At 38.2% G+C, this 21,541-nt stretch overlaps 2 protein-coding genes and 1 long non-coding RNA gene across 5 annotated transcripts; all 3 read right to left on the bottom strand.

The window, feature by feature from the left end:
* Positions 1-1,007: 1,007 nt before the first annotated feature.
* On the bottom strand, positions 1,008-2,034 carry LOC147849555 (uncharacterized). 2 transcript variants are annotated; one of them, XR_015531770.1, is made up of 3 exons: positions 1,946-2,034; positions 1,556-1,837; positions 1,008-1,428 (listed from the first exon to the last, which is right to left on the bottom strand). It is a non-coding gene; the product is annotated as an uncharacterized LOC147849555 (long non-coding RNA). The 2 variants fall into 2 exon arrangements; XR_015531769.1 differs by having other exon boundaries at positions 1,556-2,034.
* Positions 2,035-8,605: 6,571 nt separating this feature from the next.
* LOC147849554 (peptidyl-prolyl cis-trans isomerase ppi1-like) lies at positions 8,606-11,003 on the bottom strand. Of its 2 annotated transcripts, none has more exons than XM_087337389.1 (5): positions 10,766-11,003; positions 10,216-10,276; positions 9,259-9,453; positions 9,054-9,175; positions 8,606-8,966 (listed from the first exon to the last, which is right to left on the bottom strand). In XM_087337389.1, the coding sequence occupies exons 1-5, from the start codon at positions 10,831-10,833 to the stop codon at positions 8,852-8,854; spliced, it is 561 nt and encodes a 186-aa protein (XP_087193515.1). In that variant the 5' UTR covers positions 10,834-11,003; the 3' UTR covers positions 8,606-8,851. The 2 variants fall into 2 exon arrangements, with proteins under 2 accessions (XP_087193515.1, XP_087193516.1); XM_087337390.1 differs by having other exon boundaries at positions 9,259-9,450.
* A 2,072-nt stretch (positions 11,004-13,075) lies between these two features.
* Positions 13,076-18,370, bottom strand: LOC147849553 (SH3 domain-containing protein 2-like). Its single transcript, XM_087337406.1, has 11 exons — positions 18,269-18,370; positions 18,028-18,179; positions 17,457-17,579; positions 17,262-17,331; positions 16,800-16,948; positions 16,315-16,416; positions 16,044-16,238; positions 15,438-15,500; positions 15,096-15,254; positions 14,822-14,896; positions 13,076-13,682 (listed from the first exon to the last, which is right to left on the bottom strand). Exons 2-11 carry the CDS (start codon positions 18,085-18,087, stop codon positions 13,557-13,559), a joined length of 1,122 nt encoding a protein of 373 aa, XP_087193532.1. The 5' UTR covers positions 18,088-18,179; positions 18,269-18,370; the 3' UTR covers positions 13,076-13,556.
* Between the last annotated feature and the right edge of the window lie 3,171 nt (positions 18,371-21,541).

Below are 21,541 nucleotides of genomic sequence, written 5' to 3'. Positions count from 1 at the left end.
TTATTTTTATATTCCATTTTATAGAGTGTGTTGCTAGCTTCGATTCGCATGTTTGAACACAAAAATCCGATATAACATGAGCCAGGTATGAACATTTTCATTTACTCAAACGTTCTTGTCTACGCCCTCCTCAACTTTGCTTTTTTCTTCATGTCTCTCCACTTGGGTTTCAAAATCATTATTTTTTAATTGCAAATAATAGAGTGTGTCATTAGCTTCGATTCTCTTGTTTGAACACAAAAATCCGATATCACAGTTGATGACTTTTGCGGCAGCTACTTCCACCACACCTACTCCTACAAAACCTAGAAGCGCCAACAAACGTCCAACCAAAAGACCACGAGCTCCAATAATTTCGACTTCTCCAACCCCCCCAAAAACTACGAGTACCCAGGTAATCTCCAATGAATCACCGCTAATTTCCCAACACATTGAAGATTACAAGTGTAGAATAATAGCAGAGTTTAAAAGCCTCTATCAAAAAGCACAAAAAGCAAAAAGAACATACACTCATATGTCAAACCTAAATTCGCATAATATAGCCCCTCATGGCTTGAGAATCCAACCCCCTAGACTAGTTATCAAACACGAAGATATTAATAAAAGTTTACAGCTAGAGTTTGCTTCCATTACAACACAATATAGTAAAGATCTCACTACCGCATATGTTAAGCATTTAGACAGCCTTGTGCATTATTATACTAAAATTGTAGATGACTTTCCCACAATCATGCGAACAGATATACTCAAGCTTGCTAATCTCCTAAAAGCCCCCGCTTGTTTTGACATAATAGAACCCGATTCAAACCCTAACTCATTTAGCAAACAACTTGAAGATTTCAGAGAAGAATTAGCCACTAATATTTTAAAAGAATGTAATACAATAGCTCTATCATTCACTTATAAGGAAGCCTTTAGAACGGCTGCAATGCAAAGAAGAGATAAAGCACAATTAATAAACGACAACACTCAAAGCACAACCAAGCACCATATTAGAGAGATAGACCTAGATATGGAATCTGAAGATGATATTGAAGATGATAGTGAAAAGGTAGTAGATAGTTTTGAGAAAGCACAATATGACAAATTTCAGTTTACATCTCATCACAATAACCTTAACTTGAGAACAAACCCTAACCCTAACTCGAAAAAAAACCCTAAGCCTAACTCGAGAACAAACCCTAACCCCAACCCTAACTCTAGAATAAACCCTAACCCTAACCCTAACTCGAGAATAAACCCTGGCCCTAACCCTAACCCTAATTTCAAAACAAACCCTAACCCTAACACTAATTTCAAAACAAACCCTAACCCTAACTTGAGAACCGACCCCAACCCTAACCCTTGGCCTCGAACAACAAACCCGAAGCCTCCTCCACCACAAATTAAACGTGGATCATCCAACCACCACAACCATCCTCAATTCATCTGCAACATAAATAATAATGAAGTTAGCATGAACCCTTATCCGAACAACCTCAATCATAGAAACCCAAAAGTATTATTCTATAGACCCAATGGCCTTTCGATAGGCCCGAACACAAACTCAGCCCACCTCCACCATAACACGAGGATAACACCAACATTCCCGAACTCCAACTTCACCACATATGTTTCCCCTTATACAGGTCCATCGCATCATCCACCACAGGATCTCCATCATCGACCATCACAACTTTTTGGTGGTGGAGGCGGCTACGGCTACGGCAACAACGGCGGCGGCAGCGGTGACATCAACCACCATATGCTAGCTTGGCCACACAACTCACACGGAGTACCCCCATCTTTGATCCATACTTTCCACTCATCGGCCGCTCCTGTTGGTTTCTCGTCGGCCCTACACAACCACCAACAACACGATAGATTAAAGCTAAGGACGGGCGGCGGTGTTCTCGACTCGGCGCGTACAGTCGACTATAGAGGCGTCGACCTCCCCCATTCTCACCTTCCCCCCTTGCTCTCCAACCCTCCTCTGTATACTGAGCCCCTCAAAGCCTCTCATCCCTCCTCCTTTGCCCCTCAATTTTCTTTCCCTCCTCCTACAATAGGGCAGTATAACCCATCCCCCTTTCCTTATTCATGGCCACTACACCCACACCCCTTTCACTCTCAAAACCCTCCCACATTTTCTGCAAATTCCTCGTATACCCCTCCATTACTTTCTAATATTCCCCAACCTAACCCCCTTCCCCCTTTTTGTAATGACCCCCATCCATATTTCCCCCCCAACACTTTGTATAATTCTGGTCTTACCCCTCCCCCTATTTCTAACACAGCCCCCTCCCCCCCTAATATCTTTACACACTCCCTCTCCTTTCTTAATAATTCCACACATGCACCCCCCCCTTTTTCTCACATAATTTGAAAAATAACCCCTCCCTATTTACATATAATACCCCTCCCCTTTTTCCTAATTCTAACTCGTTTGCCCCTACCACACACCCATATAATAAATCAAACCCCCATAGCTCTTACAAACCCCCCCCCTCACCCCCAAACTAAAACTCGGTCATATACATGTAGACCAAAAAACAGGTAGCGAGGCATGCTAAACGAATTAGTAAACGTTTTAAGCACGCCTTGCACCCTTGTAAGCGTCTCTTTTACATACTAGATAGGCCCCTCTTAACTTGTGATACCTACATGTGGCTAGGTAGAACAAACTCTCGTTTCCCCTTCTCCCCTTACACTAAATCACACACTAAAAAGTCAAATACTAAAAAACCACGAACCAAATTTTGGACTCCCCTCCTTAGGAAACCTGTAATTAGTAGTAGGATACACAATCACTCTGATTATACCCTCTCCAAACACGAGACACAACTCCTCAACCTAGGTTTGAAACACATCCTCCCAGCTTCCCCACCTCCACCACTTATCCTACTTAAAGAATTTGAAAGACTCACACTCCCTTATCCAAACTCTAGAACATCTTAAACCACCCCCTAATAGCTTTATCTTTACCTTTGATGTTGAATCCTTATATCCTAGCATCCCTCCTAAGCTAGGTCTAGAAGCCTTACGAAAAATCATTACCCCCTATTTTTCAACTTCTAAAACTAACCTTATTTATACACTTAGCGCACTCACATTAGAATATCACTTTCTCTCTTTTGACAACGTAATTTATTAACAAGTAAAGGGTACAACCATGGGTAGTAATTTTTCTGTAGTATATGCTTGCCTTTTCTTAGCTCACTTAGAGAATTCGCAACCACCACACCCAAATCTTTGCTTTTTCACTAGATATATAGATGACGCTTTCGGAATATGGACGGGTACTAAACTCGAGTTAGAAAATTACCTTCAATTCTATAATACCTCTACTAATAATTGTATCAAACTTACCATCACCACTTCCCCCTCTAGATTACCCTTCCTAGACTTATGGATTAACCTAGAAAACTCTAAATTCTTCTTTAATTGCTACCAAAAGCCCCAAAATGCTTACCAATATCTCCCGTTCTCGTCAGAACACCCCCTTCATTTAAAAAGACATTTTATTATTAATGAACTAAAACGATACCTAATTAGAGAAAGCACTCCTTTAGGTTTCCGTCGAATGAAAAAACTATTTTTTACTAGACTAATTACGAGAGGATATCCCCCTTCTTTCATAAAAGAGAATTATAAAAATGTCCCCTTTAGGGTTAGGAAATCACTAATATATAGTAGGAAACCCAAAAGTACTCTTCTACCCGTTATCTTCAAACTTAGATATACACAAGATACCCCTAAGATAGGAATTCATGACATGCTAAAAAACCTCCACGAGGATTTACTCTTAGATCCCAAACTATCTCAGATACCTAGACCTTTTGTGTGTTGGACTAAATCCAACTCCATTCACTCTTTTTTGGTCAAAACTAAATATAAAAGGTCATCCCCAAAATCTCTTACTTAACACTACACATTTACTTACTTATAACCCCCCACTTATGCATAACACACCCCCACTTATTACTTACCATAATCTCCCACTTTTCATAGCCCACCCCCACTTATTACTTAGCATACACATACTTATAACCCTCCACTCTTCTTAGCCCACCACCACTTACTTTGTATCATTCAACTACCTACCATTACCCCCTTCTTCTCTCTCCCATCACTAACTCTTATTTCTCCTCTCTCCCTCTCCCTCTCCCACCTCCCCCACCTTATATAAAGCTACACCCATATTGTAATAGACCTTTGGACTAATGAGCTCATTCTTGAGCGAAACTAGTTTGCTGCATAAGGTCTTTCTTTTCATTCTAATGATATTTTCTTGAGTCTCTCTCTCTCTCTCTCTCTCTCTCTCTCTCTCTCTCCCCTTGGTACTCACAATATATTTTCTTCCTATTAGATTATCTACCCTATTACTACGTCGCTCGCACTCCTTGTAACGACCCAACAGTTGACAATAATTCTTTATTATAGAGTGTGTCATTAGCTTTGATCCGCACATTTGAAAACAAAAATCCGATATCACACGAGCAAATTATGAACATTTTTCTTTACTCACACGCTCTTGTCTACATCCTCCTCAACTTTTCTTTTTTCTCCCTGTCTCTCAACCTGAGTTTCAAACTCATAATTTTCCTATTCCATATTATAGAGTTTGTCATTAGCTTCGATTCACATATTTGAACACACAAATCCGATATCACACGAACCAAGTATGAACATTTTCATTTACTCAAACGTTCTTGTCTACGCCCTCTTCAACTTTGTTTTCTTCTTCATGTCTCTCGACTTGGGTTTCAAAATCATTATTTTTTAATTCCATATCATAGAGTGTGTTATTAGCTTCAATTCTCATGTTTGAACACAAAAATCCGATATAACATGAGCCAGGTATGAACATTTTCATTTACTCAAACGTTCTTGTCTACACCCTCCTCAACTTTGCTTCTTTCTTCATTTCTTTCGACTTGGGTTTCAAAATCATTATTTTTTAATTGAAAATAATAGACTGTGTCATTAGCTTCGATTCGCTTGTTTGACCACAAAAATCTGATATCACACAGGCCAGCTATGAACATTTTGATTTACTCACACGCTCTTGTCTACAACCTCCTCAACTTTGCTTTTCGGTTCATGTCTCTCGACCTAAGTTTTAAAATCATTATTTTTATATTTCATATTATAGAGTGTGTTATTAGCTTCGATTCGCATGTTTGAACACAAAAATCCGATATCACACGAGCCAGGTATGAACATTTTCATTTACTCAAACGTTCTTGTCTACGCCCTCCTCAACTTTGCTTTTTTCTTCATGTCTCTCGACTTGGGTTTCCAAATCATTATTTTTTAATTCCATATTATGGAGTGTGTCATTAGCTTCGATTCGCTTATTTGAACACAAAAGTCTGATATCACACAGGCCAGCTATGAACATTTTCATTTACTCACAGGCTCTTGTCTACGACCTCCTCAACTTTGTTTTTCTGTTCATGTCTCTCCACCTGAGTTTCAAAACCATTAATTTTTAATTCTATATTATAGAGTGTGTCCTTAGCTTTCATCCGCACGTTTGAAAACAAAAATCCAATATCACACAGGCCAATTATGAACATTTTTCTTTACTCACACGCTCTTGTCTACATCCTCCTCAACTTTTCTTTTTTCTTCCTATCTCTCGACCTGAGTTTCAAAATCATTATTTTCCTATTCCATATTATAGAGTGTGTCATTAGCTTCGATTCACATGTTTGAACACAAAAATCCGATATCACACAAACCAGGTATGAACATTTTCATTTACTCACACGCTCTTCTCTACGCACTCCTTAACTTTGCTTTTTTCTTCCTGTCTCTCAACCTGAGTTTCAAAATCATGAATTTTATATTCCATATTATAGAGTCTGTTATTAGCTTCGATTCGCATGTTTGAACACAAAAATCGGATATCACACGAGCCATGTATGAACAGTTTCATTTACTCAAACGTTCTTGTCTACGCCCTCCTCAACTTTGCTTTTTTCTTCATTTCTTTCGACCTGAGTTTCAAAATCATTATTTTTTAATTCCATATTATAGAGTGTCATTAGTTTCGATTCGCAGGTTCGAACACAAAAATTCGATATCAGACGAGCCAGCTATGAACGTGTCATTAGTTTCGATTCACATGTTTGAACACAAAAATCTGATACCACACGACCCAGCTATGAACATTTTCATTTACTCACACGCTCGTCTACACGGTCCTCAACTTTGATGTTTCCTTCATGTCTCTCGACCTAAGTTTCAAAATCATTATTTTTTAATTCCATATTATAGAGTGTGTCATTAGCTTCGATTCGTATGTTTGAACACAAAAATCCGATATCACACGAGCCAGGTATGAACATTTTCATGTAGTCACACGCTCTTGCCTACGCCCTCCTCAACTTTGGGTTTTTCTTCATGTCTCTCGACTTGACTTTCAAAATCATAATTTTTCAAATCCATATTATATCTAGCGTTGTTAGCTTGGATTTGCATGTTTCAATACAAAAATCTGACATCACACGATGTAGCTATGAACATTTTCATTTACTCACGCGCTCTTGTCTACGCCCTCCTCATCTTTGCTTTTTTCTTCATGTCTCTCGACCTGAGTTTCAAAATCATGATTTTTCAATTCTCTGTCATAGCTAGCATTGGTAGCTTCGATTCGCATGTTTGAACACAAAAATCCGATATCACACGAGCTAGGTATGAACATTTTCATTTACTCGCGCGCTCTTGTCTACGCCCTCCTCAACTTTGGCTTTTTCTTCATGTCTCTCGACCTGAGTTTGAAAATCTTGATTTTTCAATTCTTTGTCATAGCTAGCATTGTTAGCTTTGATTCATTTGTTTGAACACAAAAATCTGATATCACACGAGCCAGGTATGAACATTTTCATTTACTTATGCGCTCTTGTCTACACCCACCTCAAAATTGCTTTTTTTCTTCATGTCTCTCGACCTAAGTTTCAAAATCATAATTTTTCAAATCCATATTATAGCTAGCGTTGTTAGCTTGGATTCGCATGTTTCAACACAAAAATCTGATATCACACGATGCAGCTATGAACATTTTAATCTCATATTGTGACTAAAATGTTCATACCCTTCAATTTCCCTCACTCATTGATTTGTAGTTTTCTCTCTTCCTCATCAAATATCGTAAAACATCACATTACATAACCCTTGAATCTCATATTGTGACTGAAATGTACCACTCATTTTCTCTGTCAATGCACTTCCCTTTCCACATGGGTGCTTGGGATCGATAATGTCATTAGATATTTCTTTATGTATGGGCTCCTAGCTTTGACCTAAAGTATTACTAGTGTGTTTGACCATTTATCCATATTTGCCCTTTGTAACCTCGTTTTCATCTTCCAACAAACCCCAATCATTGTTGAACCCTAAGTCTTTGCATTAACAACAGCTAGCTCAAACTATTTGACCTATCACTAGTCTATCTAGCACTCCTTCATCTAGTCATTTCTTTGTCAAGATTCTTGAGATATCATGAAACCTACCTTTGTTGCCTTTTCTCGCTTTGCCCACGCCAATTCAAGACAACTTTAATCAAAGAACAATGGTCAAGAATGATTAGATGGCCAAACCAAGAAAGTGGCATGTATGAATGACAAATTTAATATTAAATCAAGAAACGGAAAACATGTCTGATTATACGAGACATCACATATATGATCCTCAAAAATGGACATGCTTAACCCTTTTTAAATGTCTAAAAAAATAGAATTTAAAGTTGTAAGGGGTACCTAATAATGTATTATAAACATTTTTTAAAGGAAATGTAATCAATTGTAGGACTGCCCATATAAGAGATGTAAAACTTGAAAATTATATTCACAAAATCAATATCCTCCATTAAAGGGCTCTTTGATAGAGCGAAACTAGTTTGGAATTACACACACTAGCAAATTTATCATTTGATTTTTAAATTCTCTGTCTCAATTTGATTTGTATTGATGCATTAATAAATAACTCAATATGTTTGAGTCACTTGTTGGTTCAAAACCTTCCCACTCTCTCTTACCGTCATCAAAGTTTATCGTCTATCATCTTATTGTCGCACATCAAAAACTCAAACCAAACCCTAAACCCTAAATCAACTTATACCTTTTAAATAGTATCAAAGTGAATTTACCTCAATGATTTCTAACCTTTTTATTTTATTGCTTTTTGAGCATAGAAATTCAATGGGAATAGATAATAAAAAAGGAATAAGACGCATGATACTTTTATTCAAGATGTGAATAGTGAGCTTTTCCATAAAGCTTGGTAAGCAAAATTCACAGTGCAGTTAGAGGAAAGGGCAACCTTGCTAGAAGATTGTTGGCCAAGATTTGTTTCCATCTAGTTGAAGATAAAAACATGTACAATTAGGAGGGCATCAATTATTTTGAATGGTCTGAATTCCCTGGATAATTCTGAATTAAAATGATTACAATTAAAAGACGTATAATTGGTACATATGGTGTACATTCAATTGCTGCTAGTATTACTTAAATTCCAGAGACTTATAAATGCACCTCTTGTAGTAAGGTGAGCTGTGAAGAGGATCTTGCCTAGCTATCACTTTGAATACTTTGTGAAAGAGAGTTTGTAAAGCCACATAAATTTAGAAATAATATTGAGACTTTCAATCATGAATGCAACGGCATTCAAGGATAGCTGTTTCTCACGGAAATTTTTACACAGACACCATTACCAAAGTCATAACTATTGTCACAACTCACAACATTGGGTTGAAAGCCATAATATATGTCAGCAAACATATTATGATATATGTTAAAAGTTTACATAGAAGAAGACAGTGTTTGGCCTCTGAATAAACAATGTAAGAGTACCAGGTCCTAAAAACTTATTGAATTGTACATGTACAAGTCGTGGGTGTTATGAGGGGCTTTACAGGGATTGAAGCACCGTAGGGGAGTTGTTGGCCTTCCCATGGATCAACAATAACCTCTGCAACATAACTGCACATCCACATATCATTAAATACAGAAAAGGAAACTGCACAAAAACACTGAATTAAATCCTCTCTATTCAATTCGAGAACTTACAGTTTCACAGGTTGGACTGGCTGAAATTTCTTCAATGTGACAAGCTGCATTTTGTCTAGAACATGAAGTGAATGCCTCTTCACTTTGCCAAAAATTGTGTGCTTTCCATCTAAATGTGGGCTCTGAAACAAAAACAAAAATGAAATGATACTTATAGTCTATAACAAAACAAAGACATTATTGCCGCAATGCCAACTAGTCTTACAGGATTGAATATTATGAAAAACTGAGAAGAGTTGGTATTCCTTCCCGAATTAGCCATAGACACGATTCCTTTCCTGTCATGACTCTGTCTCGCAGAGATTTCATCCCCAAAAATTGGACCATAAATGGAGAATCCACCTTTCCCTGTGCCTGTTGGATCACCACTTTGGCACATAAAACCAGGAACTATTCTCTGCTAGCATGACAACAAAACAAGTCATATTTTGGGTGTATATCGTACAGTGTTCAAAGAAGCGTAATGTTACCAAAAGATCAAACTTCTTCTTCATGAATAAGACAGCAAGAAAATATTGGCAAAATACCACACATTTATAGAAATTTGGTAGAATGTCATACGGTTCTGCCTAATCTTTGACTTTCCAAGAACCCCAATCCACAAATTAGTGTTATACTGAATGAGTGCCTATGATTAGGTTCATGTGCATAACTTTAGAGCTAGTATTTGTTCATGAATACCAAAATAGATGCATGTGCATCTGGATAGAGGCATTCTCATAATTGCAAATGCACAATATGTGGGAATTTATAAGCATCAACAGATCATGTGTTACAAAACGTATATGCATAAAAGCTTCAAAGTCTGTTTTTTGCATGCATGAGTACAAATATTTATGCATATGCACATATGCACATATACACATAAAGGCATAATCCTTATAAATGATAATTCGCAATACATGTGAACAATATGCATGAAATAATATTACATTATGAGAAGACACCAGAGTATGTATAGAATGTTTAGAGCAAAGTTCTATTGTCAGATATGTTGCATTTATAAATATTTAAACCTAAAATTTGGAAAAATGTACAGGTTGTAGGCATTGACAACTGCATTGTAATCATATCCTTGCAGATATCTGAGAATTTCTGAATGTATAACATCTCGATAAACAGAATATTTGATGAGAAGGAAGAAACATCAGTAAACACTTACATGGAAGGTTATGCCATCATAATAGCCAGATTTACAAAGCTCGATAAAGTTTCTGCAAGTTCTACAAAAAAATAGAGAGGAAAATTTGTCAGGATGAAGAGATTGTCATTAGAAATGCGCCATCATTGTGTGGATGCACATCTAGTTTATGTCGGGATCCTCTACTTCGTTAAATGGAATGTCATTGTCTCTGTAGCCACTGAAATCTGAAGATTCCCAGGATCGTTGTGATCTTCAGATTTCAAGTTTTCATACAAAATGAATGCTTGTGTGGATGCACAGCTAGTTTATGTTGAGATCCTCTAATTCTTTGCATGTAATGTCGTTGTCTCTGTAGACACTGAAATCTGAAGAATACCAGAATCATTGTGATCTTTGGATTTCAAGTTTTCATACAAAATGAATGCTTTAACGCTATGTGCGGGACTTTGTCCCTTCATGTTTCAAGTTGGACTCCATTAATAAGACCATTTTCATGCATGGATTTAGAAAGCTCTGACATTTTGAAGGACAAACCTGAGAGGGAGGGGGAGAGAAGTAGATGTAGTACCTGGGAGCGTCTTCTGTGAAAAGCTCGATGTCAAGAAGACCTTGAGAGCAAGTGAGGCTAACAGACATGAAGCCTAAGCGGTATCGGAAACTTCTGGTAGAGAAAATGAAAAAACAGGTGGCGATGGGCGACGATCTTCGCTCCCTCTGTTTCCTCTGTCTCCTGTGTCGCTTCACATCTTCGACAGGTTTTAGTTTCTGGGTATGAGATTATCATTAAGATCCTTCCATTGACACGAAAGAGACTTTGGAAGGTTTGGAGTAGCAGCAGAAGCAGTTAAAAGTCCCGGTTGGTTTCCATGACCAAAATAGGATGGGAACAGATTTCAAACACAAACACCGAATAACAAAACAAGAGAGGAAGGGGGTGGGATGGCCGTGGACACATGATGTAAATTCAGCAAATTTTGTGAGTGTGCATGCTACGAGCTACACTTCACATGTGTTGCACGGATGTTTTAATATGACTGATTTAATTCCTTGACTATATATGCTCATCATACTATCCAAAGTTTTTGGAGGAAGGGGGCGTGGGTGATGGATGGTGAGGAATGCATTGGGCTTTCCGAATTGCTTTGAGTACATAATGTTAAGAGTTTCAATCTTGATCTGAAAACATGTAACTTTAGGTGGTACATTACATGCATTAAAAGGGATGTATGAACAAGGAGCCCATTGAAGTCCCCAAAAACCAGGGAATGAATATGGTTTCAATCAAATAATTATGCCATGGATGTCAATTTAATTTGTCACGCACCATTGACTTCTTCGGAGACTTGTTGAACATGAGACGTATTCTATGAAAGTCTTCCATGGCAATGATGGAATTCTTACCCATAAAGGGCAATTTACAAATGCTTGAAAGGTGTGTTTACTTCCTACCCAACTACCCACTAAATGTACCCTATCATTTTACATTTTTGACCTATTACCAAATAACATACATTCCATTTGACCACTAACACTCCTTTAGTTATATAGCATCATGACTAAGCTTTAGAGATATCATTGTTGGGTAGAGGGATTTTACAATTAAAAGTTTGGAAATATACCATCAATTAACCATAAAAAGTTTCCTTCATTGTTACATTGAAGTACACAGTACAGAATTAACTTTCAGCCACATGAATAAATGTACATGTACAAAAGAGACAAAGACACCTAAAAATGAGATTACTCATTCAAACAACCTTGCACTTTAGGAATGGCTTCTCACAACGGCTAGTTTGTAAATGCAATATCACTCTAACTGTATAAGTTTGGATTTGGTGTGTGTTCAAGCTTTTTTATACAAAGGAGTTTTGCTTTAACCACATGAATAATCCCTATTTGCACGCGGGCTTGGAGATCCCCAAAGAGGGAAAACCTTCATTTAATCGATATACCCTGTTTTCAGCACCTGTAAACCTTCCTTTTGTAAGATAACTAATAGATAACATATGAAAGATTTTGCCATTCCTGTTTAGGGGGAAAAGCTCAAGTTGAAACTCAATTCCACATCAATAAGAAATATTTTCTGTCAACTAGAGACAAATTGATAGAGACTTCTTCCATCCCTTTGAAGTATTGTAATGCAAATATGATAAGCACATTGGTAGATTATTTACCAATCACCTAATCTAGGACGATAATGGTAGCGATAATTGTTGGTGGTTAGATGATTCTAGTAAGAGGGGAAGACTAGGAGGGCCTTCTCAATTGTTGTTAGTGCAAAAGAAGAATCCCACCAACACATCACAAGGAACTACAAAAATCCTGCACACGGAATGAGAAGGGAGCTAGTTATCAGATAGAATGGGGATGGGAGGTACTTATCAACCCCTCATCAAACGAATGACAATCAATACTAACGCATCAACCAGTAGAGATGATTTAACAACTTAGATGCGTAAAACCTACAAAATTTGACCATAATCATAGCATGCCAAATGCTTGCTTACACCAAAGAAACATATCAAATGCTGCCGCACGCTTTAAAACTGAACATTCATAACCTGACATCAAAATAATGAGTGGAATCTCACTGACAGTAATGTACATCCCTATCTTTATGGGACTTGATTGTTTCTCCTAAGAGTCTAAAACAAAGAGAAGAATTATGCCGAGCATTGACTAACAGGATGGCACCTTGCCTTAGCCCATAAACATAAATACAGTGCCTACCATTCTGACATAATACCTAGTATTGATAATTCATTTGATAGGAACCAGTAATGGACAATTATTTAGTTGCCAGGGCTCAGTCTCTAGAAGCAAATAAGCACAGCAACTAACAATAGCTGATCAAATAAGATTTGTACACATGCATGAGGAAGCTGCAAACCAAACAAAACCATTTGAGATATATAGCTCTGTTGGAACCATCTTCTGGATCTTAATTTCCTCCTGGAATATACTAACTCAAACTTCTGTTCTTTAATTGTAAGAATGCGGCTAACAATACATAGAAACAATACTATATTTTTCAAGATGATGTCATAGTTAATGTGACACTAATACAAGATTAGCGATAGTTGTCCCCTTTCACGTCTTAGCTATTGGATATGCTAAGAGCATAAAATGGCAGTGGCACCCACCAAAATCTAATGTGCCCCATCGATCACCCATGAATCATCATGTGTGCACGATAAAAAAGCAATTAGCGCCTTGTAATTGCATTGCATCCATCAACAATCAAACTTGACAATGGAATAGAAAAAAGGATCCTACATGCAAAGAGTGCAATTCCTTCGAATGACAGTGAATACGGCATGACCTCGTCTTTGCAAGCCCATGTAACACCACAAGAAGCCTTACAAAATTGAACCAGCCTCGACTACTTTACTTGCTGGTGCTCGTTGCCGTCGTTCCACATGTGATGATGGAAACCAACCACACCTGGCTTTGCATTCTCCTTCAGACCACCCAGTTGGGGAAACCTATTCAAATCACCCTCAGACATTAATCAATCAATCAATCAATCAATCAATCAATCTCTCTCCTCTCCCTCCCCCTCCCTCTATACACAGTTGGAGATAGTTGGGCTGGTATATTGATTGTACATGTTCAGCAGGAAATAAATAGCCTTCGCCTCTCTTGCTCTCTCTCTCTCTACACAATTGGACACAGTTGGTCTGGCATATTGATTATGGATATACACGTTTGGAAGCTGCAGGGAGAAAGGATATCAGCAGGAAATAAATAGGTGAAGGGGCTGGTATATTGATTATGGATGTACATGTTCAGCAGGAAATAAATAGCCTTCGCCTCTCTTGCTCTCTCTCTCTCTCTACACAATTGGACACAGTTGGGCTGGCATATTGATTATGGATATACACGTTTGGAAGCTGCAGGGAGAAAGGATATCAGCAGGAAATAAATAGGTGAAGGGGCTGGTATATTGATTATGGATGTACATGTTCAGCAGGAAATAAATAGCCTTCGCCTCTCTTGCTCTCTCTCTCTCTCTACACAATTGGACACAGTTGGGCTGGCATATTGATTATGGATATACACGTTTGGAAGCTGCAGGGAGAAAGGATATCAGCAGGAAATAAATAGCCTTCACCCTTTACTTTATTGACCTAATGCAATTACTCAACAAAATCAAGCTAGGGACCACAACCATCCAATGCAAGCATCTAGTTACATAGAAGGATATTCAAATCGAGAACATTTATATTCAACAGATAACTGTCACCACAATAAAGGTAATTGCTCTGAAGTACAGTGGAGTAAGGAGATATAAAATTGATGGCAAGTATATGGTTTGCCACTATAAAATAGATGGCACGTATACCAAATCATAGACACGCGTGTAGAGTTGTACAATTGCATGGCATCTCTTAACTTCAAGATTTAGAGATCTGAACGCAAGCATCAGCCCATGACTCATTCTAGAGTTACAATATACTAGAGCCTTTTGAACTTTAATAAAAAAATTATTGCATACATTGGCATCAATACCTAGCAGTGCCAAGCTTAATCTTTGCCACAAAAAACTGCCTAATGCATTTCCTTCACGCATGAAGTTTGATCCTCAGTAACTACAAAATTAAGAAGAGAATGAATGTCACACCTGGCGAACGACAACATAGTCACCAGCCACTAGAGACAGCTCTCCAGGTGCCTCACCTTCAAAAGAGTGAATGACCTGCATTTCAATGCACACATCATCAAGCTGTTGGACAAATTTTGTATCACTCTCTGAGGTCAAATAAGCATAATACATGTTATGGACTACTTTTATTAAAACCAGAAAGAAATTCTCATACTTTCTTTCTGATTTCTGCAAACGCAAACATGGACCCCACAATATCACTTTATAGAAACAGTATTCAAGCATGTTGTACCTCTGCCAAGAAATACATTGCTTTCTGTGTTGCAGTTGCTGCAGAAGTATGATCAAAGCCATTTGATTTGATTTCATCATAGGAAGGAGGTGGCACATATGAATCAGGTAATGCAGAAATGGATGGAGTTACTTCACTACGTTGACGCTCTGCAACCATCTGAACATTTTGGGATTGCATATTGTTAGTAAAATAGAAATGACAGAACCATCAACATAATAACTTTCCTCAACATGCATTATTTAAGAAGGATCATAGCTTACATAATAATTAAATAATAATAAGCACTCAGATCTTTTAAGTCATAAGGGCACAGATGTGAAAACCTGTGTTCAAGACTACCTGCACATGTAATTGATCAAGAATTTCCGAAGTACGCTGATGATATAATCGTTCAGCTTCAACCTACACAAAAGCATTGTGGTATCGTGGTAAACTTGCATTATCGACACGAGAATAAAATGTAAATATTGCCACATATGATGTGTTCTATATCAGAGACGGAGTGCACAAGAAGTGCTCTTCGTGATTCTAGCCCAAACTATCCAGATTCAACAATTCAGGTCAATATGTTCTAGGAATGTAGATATATTCAGAATGTAAAATGTGGGGTTACAAACATATGGACACAAAGAACCACAGAAATAAGGTATATGGGTTTAGGGTTTAGGGTTTAGGGTTTAGGGTTTAGGGTTTAATGAGATAGAAAATGTTTCTATGCACACGAATACGTTTTCGTGCCTATATAGATAAACGTACATACAAACCCAAAATATATAGGTGCACTATATACCTTCTTAAGTGAAAGCAAACAAACACAAAAGTTTGAATTCTAAATTTCAAGGGTTTAAGTGGCCGGTCACAAGATGCAAGAACAATGGCCCCGGATAAAATTCTTTGCAATTCTAAATTGATATTTCGTACAAATTTTTGAATTCTAAATCCCACCATAGCAATTAGCCGTTGAAGAGTAAGGCGTTGCTGCTGAGCCTCAACTGCAACCATGGCTGCTGCTGCCTCCTTTCCCACTGTCATCATAGCTGATGTAAGTTCTGCTAACTTCGACTCTGCTGCTTGCAATTTGTAGGTATTCTCAATACTTCCACCTGCTTCTTTTGACTTCCTCCGGGACACCTCCATTGCCTATTTCCACCGATATCATTTACCATTAGTCTCATGCTGTGTAAGAGAACTAGTTTTCTGTTGGATGATACAGAACCTGATTTTCTGCATCCTGACGTAGGCGATCATACCGTTGACAAAGGTGGCGTGCATCCTCCAATGGAGCCCCCATTACCATGGCACGCAGAGGCTCTGCAACCTGGAAGAAGAAGATTAGAGTTCATGAATAAAATAAATAACTATTTTGAAGCATCATTGAAAGATATTGCAAGCAAACAGTGCTAAATCACTGCAAAATTGAAAGTCAATTCATGGGAGAAAGCCAAACAGCAATCATTATCCCATATCTCAATAGCACTCACTAGAAATTGAATGGACAATAGAAACAGGGAGGAGTGATGTGAATAGCAGGTCAAAAGACTATAAAGCTATTTCTGAAACCATTCTATATAAAAATTTATCTGCTCAGAGAATAACAATGTAAATGTAAGCCTCAGATCTCAGATTCAGCACCAGGACTCCCTCCACAGTCTGTATAAGGCAAAAAATTTAGATTAACAAAGAACTAATAACTTAAGTAACCTGAGTTCCAAGGGACCGGTGCAGTATCTCGCGCTCCTTCTCCATCTGAAGCACTGCATTTCCAAAGACATTGGAAGCCCGTGCAAGAGCCCCAGTAAGATTTGGTCCTTCTAGCCCATACTTGCAACAATCTTCAGCTAATTTTGTACCTGCCATTCCAAGTAGTCAAACATCCAAGCTTGTAGAAGCAGAAAGTGCCTTTATGTACCTCTTCTACTTCACGCAAAAAGAAGATGAAATATGCATTTGCTCATTTGTCTAGTACTTCTTTGAAAGCATAATGACACGTGTTAATACTCAGGTGATCAGAACTAAAGTTTCATAATTTCAACTGTCAAGTAGGTCAATCAAAGTTTTTGCATGATGTTCTCAGGCACGCATGCAAAAGCAGCATCTCCTTTACTGGTAGTATATAGATAAACAGAAGAAAGAACCAGATATCGATAAATATTAAGAACGTACAAGCTTCAAGCTGTTTCGAGCCAGCAGATATGAAGCCTTCAGTTCCTCTAACTATGTCTTTTTGAAAGTGCTGCACATATAAATAATATTAAGAGAAATGGTAACCAGATTTTTTTAACTTGGATAGAAAATCAATAATCTCGTAGATCCCAGGGTGCCTTTGCTGTATTCAGTACAATTCTAAAACAACAAGACCTTGCCAGATCGGGTAGAAATGTACAGCCTTTCCAGCTGCTGGTGTCTTTGGCTTTCAGTCTCCCCCGGAATGACATCTGCTCCTTGTGAACCCCCATAACCCGCAAATTGCTTCAGCACAGCCTGAAATGTCAAACACCAGATAGTGTTACTGCATTCTTGATGCAACTACCCTCAAACCACATTATTTTCTTTTCTTTACTTTTCTTTTCCTTCCTTTTTTTGAAAGAAAACCGCATGCACAACCACGTAAAATGGAAACGGAATAGCAGAATTAGAGCAGCTCTTGCAAGTTCTATTTAATTCATGGGTCAAGATCAGTGTTACGCGTGATGGTTACATTACACAGCATGTATGAAGGTGATAGCCCTCTCAAGAAATGGAATCTACCATGATCTACTTGGCTTTTCACATACTTATATCAAATCAGAAAGAATCCCATCACAAGTGGTCCTTAAAGCCTAGATGTCCTGGATCTATGATAACAAGACAGGAGATCAAGGGCATTCTTTTTTATTTCTTCTATTGTTGAGATCAGCTCTCTGTTTCTCTCTGTGAGTGATGAATATACCTGTTGCTGCTTGGCCACCTGCTCCCTCAGCTTACTCGCTTGTTTGCGGATGGCGTCCATGCTGATGAGGTAAAGACTTTGACTGATGATTCAGAGACGAAGTGGGAAATCAAAGCTGCATCTCCTCGCGATTGATATATAGATCTGCAAGGCTGCCAGTGCAGGGATCTGTTAAAGAAGAAGGTATGAAGGAAAGAAGAGAGAAAAAAAGGCTATGGAGGTATCGAGATCAGAAGAGTACCCCGCATGAAAGCAGGACAGCGAGGAAGAGCAGATTCTGTGAGAGGGAGGGACGGAGAGCCTAAATATAAAACCCAAACGGGCGGAGGCGATGGCGATGGCGAAGAGTAATATGAGACGGATTTAACTGAGAGAAATGGTTCGTTCGTTCGTTCGTTGGTTCTATGTCTCCCTCCCTCCCTTGGTAAGGATTAAGGATGTCAAGGCGGACATATTCTGGATGGCATCCTTCTATCATATTTCATGAACCTTACTTATATCACCTTACCAAATACAATTCAATATGTTTCATTGTCAAACTTTGCAAGCATGGCATGTATTATTTATTGGTTGGCTTCATCATATCTCGCAACAGAACTTATATGGACAATAAGAAGATGGAATCTGTCATACACCAGCAAACCCTAAGGACAATCAAGAAATCTCTAAATCTTCCATAGTTTTGAGAACTTTTATCGGCACCTCAATCTAGATATCCTAGCTGATGACTTATGATGATTATGCACTGCAAAGAACAACTTGTTGACTTTATCTCCCGATTCTGCCCATGTGGATGATGTATTGTGATAGTTAAAATCAACAGAAATCTTTTGTAAGTCCAATATTTGATTCCCTACTTGAACCACTCGAGCACTTATATAACTCGAATGTGGTCTTCTCTCTTGCAAATGTTGCAGGGATTTCAATCCCCTACGCAGCCTACCTACTTATATAAGATGTCCTGATGGCTCTTATACCACGGATCCTAGCCAGATGCGACAAATAGCCTCTGATTATTATGAAGCTTTGTTAAAAGCTAGACCATTTTCTGAGGTTGATATGGTTAAGAGGGACATTATATGGTCTAGGGTTCAGAATAGGGTTTCTGGAAATCTTTTACGTTGTCTTTTACAACCATTAAGTACTCAATAGGTTTTTAAAGCAATAAAAGCCCTTGCAAAGGATGTTTGTCCTGGTGTGGATGGCCTGGGAGTTCAATGGTATATCCAGTATTGGGATTTGATAGGTGATGGGCTGACTAAGGCCTATCAACAAATTTTAGATTCTGGAAATATGCCCCAAGAATGGAAGGAGGGTTTAATCTATATGATTCCTAAAACAAGTGGACAGTTAGAAGAGCTTAGCCAGTGGAGACCAATTACCTTGTTGAATGTTATTTATAAGATATTAGCAAAAACGATAGCTAGACGGTTACAACCTTATCTTTCGGAGTTGATTCATGATACCGAGACAGGTTTTTTGCAAGAGCGAAGTATTTTTGATAATATTATTCTCTTTTGGGAAATGGTGACCATCGCTGAAGTGCAGAAGCAAGATCTGGCGGTGTTATTTCTTGATTTTGAAAAAGCTTACGACAGAGTGGACTGGGATTTTATGGAGGGAACACTCGTTAGGATGGGTTTTCCAAGTAATTGGATACGAGGAGTTTCAGCATTATATCGTAATGCAAGTAGTTCTCTATTATTTGCAAGGGACATTGGTAGGCGTTTTTTTATTTCAAGATCTGTATGCCAGGGATGTCCACTTGCTCCTTTCCAGTTTTTGTTAGTATCCGAAGCATTATCTATACATTTAAATTCTCCATATGTAAATATTAAAGGTTTAGCACTACCAGTAGCAAACGCAAATGTGGATTGTGAATTCGCTGATGATACAGCTTTATATGTTCAGGCCTCACATGGTAATTTGTTTCATATGCAAAAGGCCGTGGATGATTTCTCAGATGCATCAGGTGCATTGATAAATTGGGATAAGTCATCAGGTTTTTGGGTCGCTTCGGGAGATCCGCCAGTTAATGTACCCTCTTTAGGATTCACATGGATACCTCAAGGTCAGTCCATTAGGTATTTGGGTTGTCGAGTGGGTGTGGGATTAAAGTCAGAAGATATGATTGCACCCTTATTGTTAAGATTAAGAAATAAATTAGTATATTGGAATAAAGAAAAATTATCTTTAGCAGGACGTGTAGTTGTAGCTAATGCGGTGTTGTTGTCCTCGATTTGGTATATAGCATCTACATGGCTGTTTTCTAGGTCAATAATGTTGAAAGTTCAACGTTTAGTACGGAATTTTATTTGGGGGAACAATAGGTTAGTCAATCCTGTAGCAAATGTAGCTTGGTCTATTCTGATACAACCTAAACAAAAAGGTGGTTTAGGTTTGATTGATCCATTTATGCAAAGCAAAGCTTTACTTACTAAACATGTTGTTAGGAGTTTATTGCCATGAGAGGAGTTATGGAAAAAGCTATGGATGCAACATCTATATAAGGTCAAGCCTTCGGTAGGTGGTCAATGGAAGGATAGTCTTAGATGGTTCTTTAATGCAGATTTCCAGCTACCTAAGTCTAATGATGGATCATTGCGTTTCTTCAATGGAATTTTTCGGGCATGGGAAACTCTTCGGCAAGCGCTTGTTTTCTTGCCACCGAAAAGCTATCATCAATTTATGCGTCAACAATTGATATGGAATCCTTTATTTACCGATGAAGTTGCATGTGTTTTGGGTTTACGCCCTAGGTTATCATGGGCTGCAATGGATAGTGGACCAGCTCGTACGGTTGCGGATTGGATAAGGTTTATGCAGTCCTCTACGCTGGAGCAAAGTAATAGGTTATCTAACTTAAGAGGGGCTAAGATCATGTTATCACAATTGTCCAGGGTGTATCAGGTCACAGTGCCTACATTTCAATTCGATCATTTTCAGAGTTGGTACGGTATGTTCTTGACACTTAATATACTTATAGGAGCTCGGTTATATGATCAAAATGGTAGCATTTATTTTTATGAAGTGTTGGACAATGGTAGGTTGATACTAGTGGATGAGGAGTCTCAAATCATGTTGGCTGTGAAGCAATTGCCAGTGCGAGTAATTGCTAGATTAGATAAAAATATATGTATCGATCCTAGTCCACTAATAGTTAATTTTTCATCTCATATTTCGGTGTTAGACTCTAAACGTATTGATGACCTGCAGTGGGATCCAACGGATTATGGTTGGAAATTATCCATATCTGACTCTTCGACTAAACTCCTTCCTTTTTTCAAATATTCAGTAGCGTTTGGCAGGAATTTTATGTTGAGGCAGACCGAGCCGATACCTGCTGGAAAAAAGTATTGGGAGGAAGGTAATGTTTCATCTACTCATATGGTTATGTTTTGGAAACAGCTTTGGTCTATTAAATGCATGAATAAGATATTGCATTTTCGGTGGTTGATGATTCATTATGCAGGTCATTTATTGAGGGGATCAGTGAGTAATTGGTCATGTATTA

Source organism: Azolla caroliniana, unplaced genomic scaffold, assembly GCF_043228905.1.
Source record: "Azolla caroliniana isolate FFs.n. ecotype wild unplaced genomic scaffold, voAzoCaro1.0.p SCAF_34, whole genome shotgun sequence".
NCBI lineage: Eukaryota > Viridiplantae > Streptophyta > Polypodiopsida > Salviniales > Salviniaceae > Azolla > Azolla caroliniana.
The sequence above is the reverse complement of the archived record's forward strand: the minus strand, read 5'-3'. Positions and strand labels throughout refer to the sequence as shown.

Excerpts from the sequence above, each read along its gene's own strand:
- LOC147849554 (XM_087337389.1), bottom strand. The coding sequence starts at position 10,833 with ATGTCTGTTAGCCTCACTTGCTCTCAAGGTCTTCTTGACATCGAGCTT. Across the intron at positions 10,277-10,765 it reads TTCACAGAAGACGCTCCCAG|AACTTGCAGAAACTTTATCG; the intron begins GTACTACATCTA and ends ATTTTTTTGTAG. Across the intron at positions 9,176-9,258 it reads TTTTCATAATATTCAATCCT|AGCCCACATTTAGATGGAAA; the intron begins GTAAGACTAGTT and ends TTTTTGTTTCAG.
- LOC147849553 (XM_087337406.1), bottom strand. The coding sequence starts at position 18,087 with ATGGACGCCATCCGCAAACAAGCGAGTAAGCTGAGGGAGCAGGTGGCC. Across the intron at positions 17,332-17,456 it reads TTTCTACCCGATCTGGCAAG|CACTTTCAAAAAGACATAGT; the intron begins GTCTTGTTGTTT and ends TTATATGTGCAG. Across the intron at positions 16,417-16,799 it reads ACCGGTCCCTTGGAACTCAG|GTTGCAGAGCCTCTGCGTGC; the intron begins GTTACTTAAGTT and ends TTCTTCTTCCAG.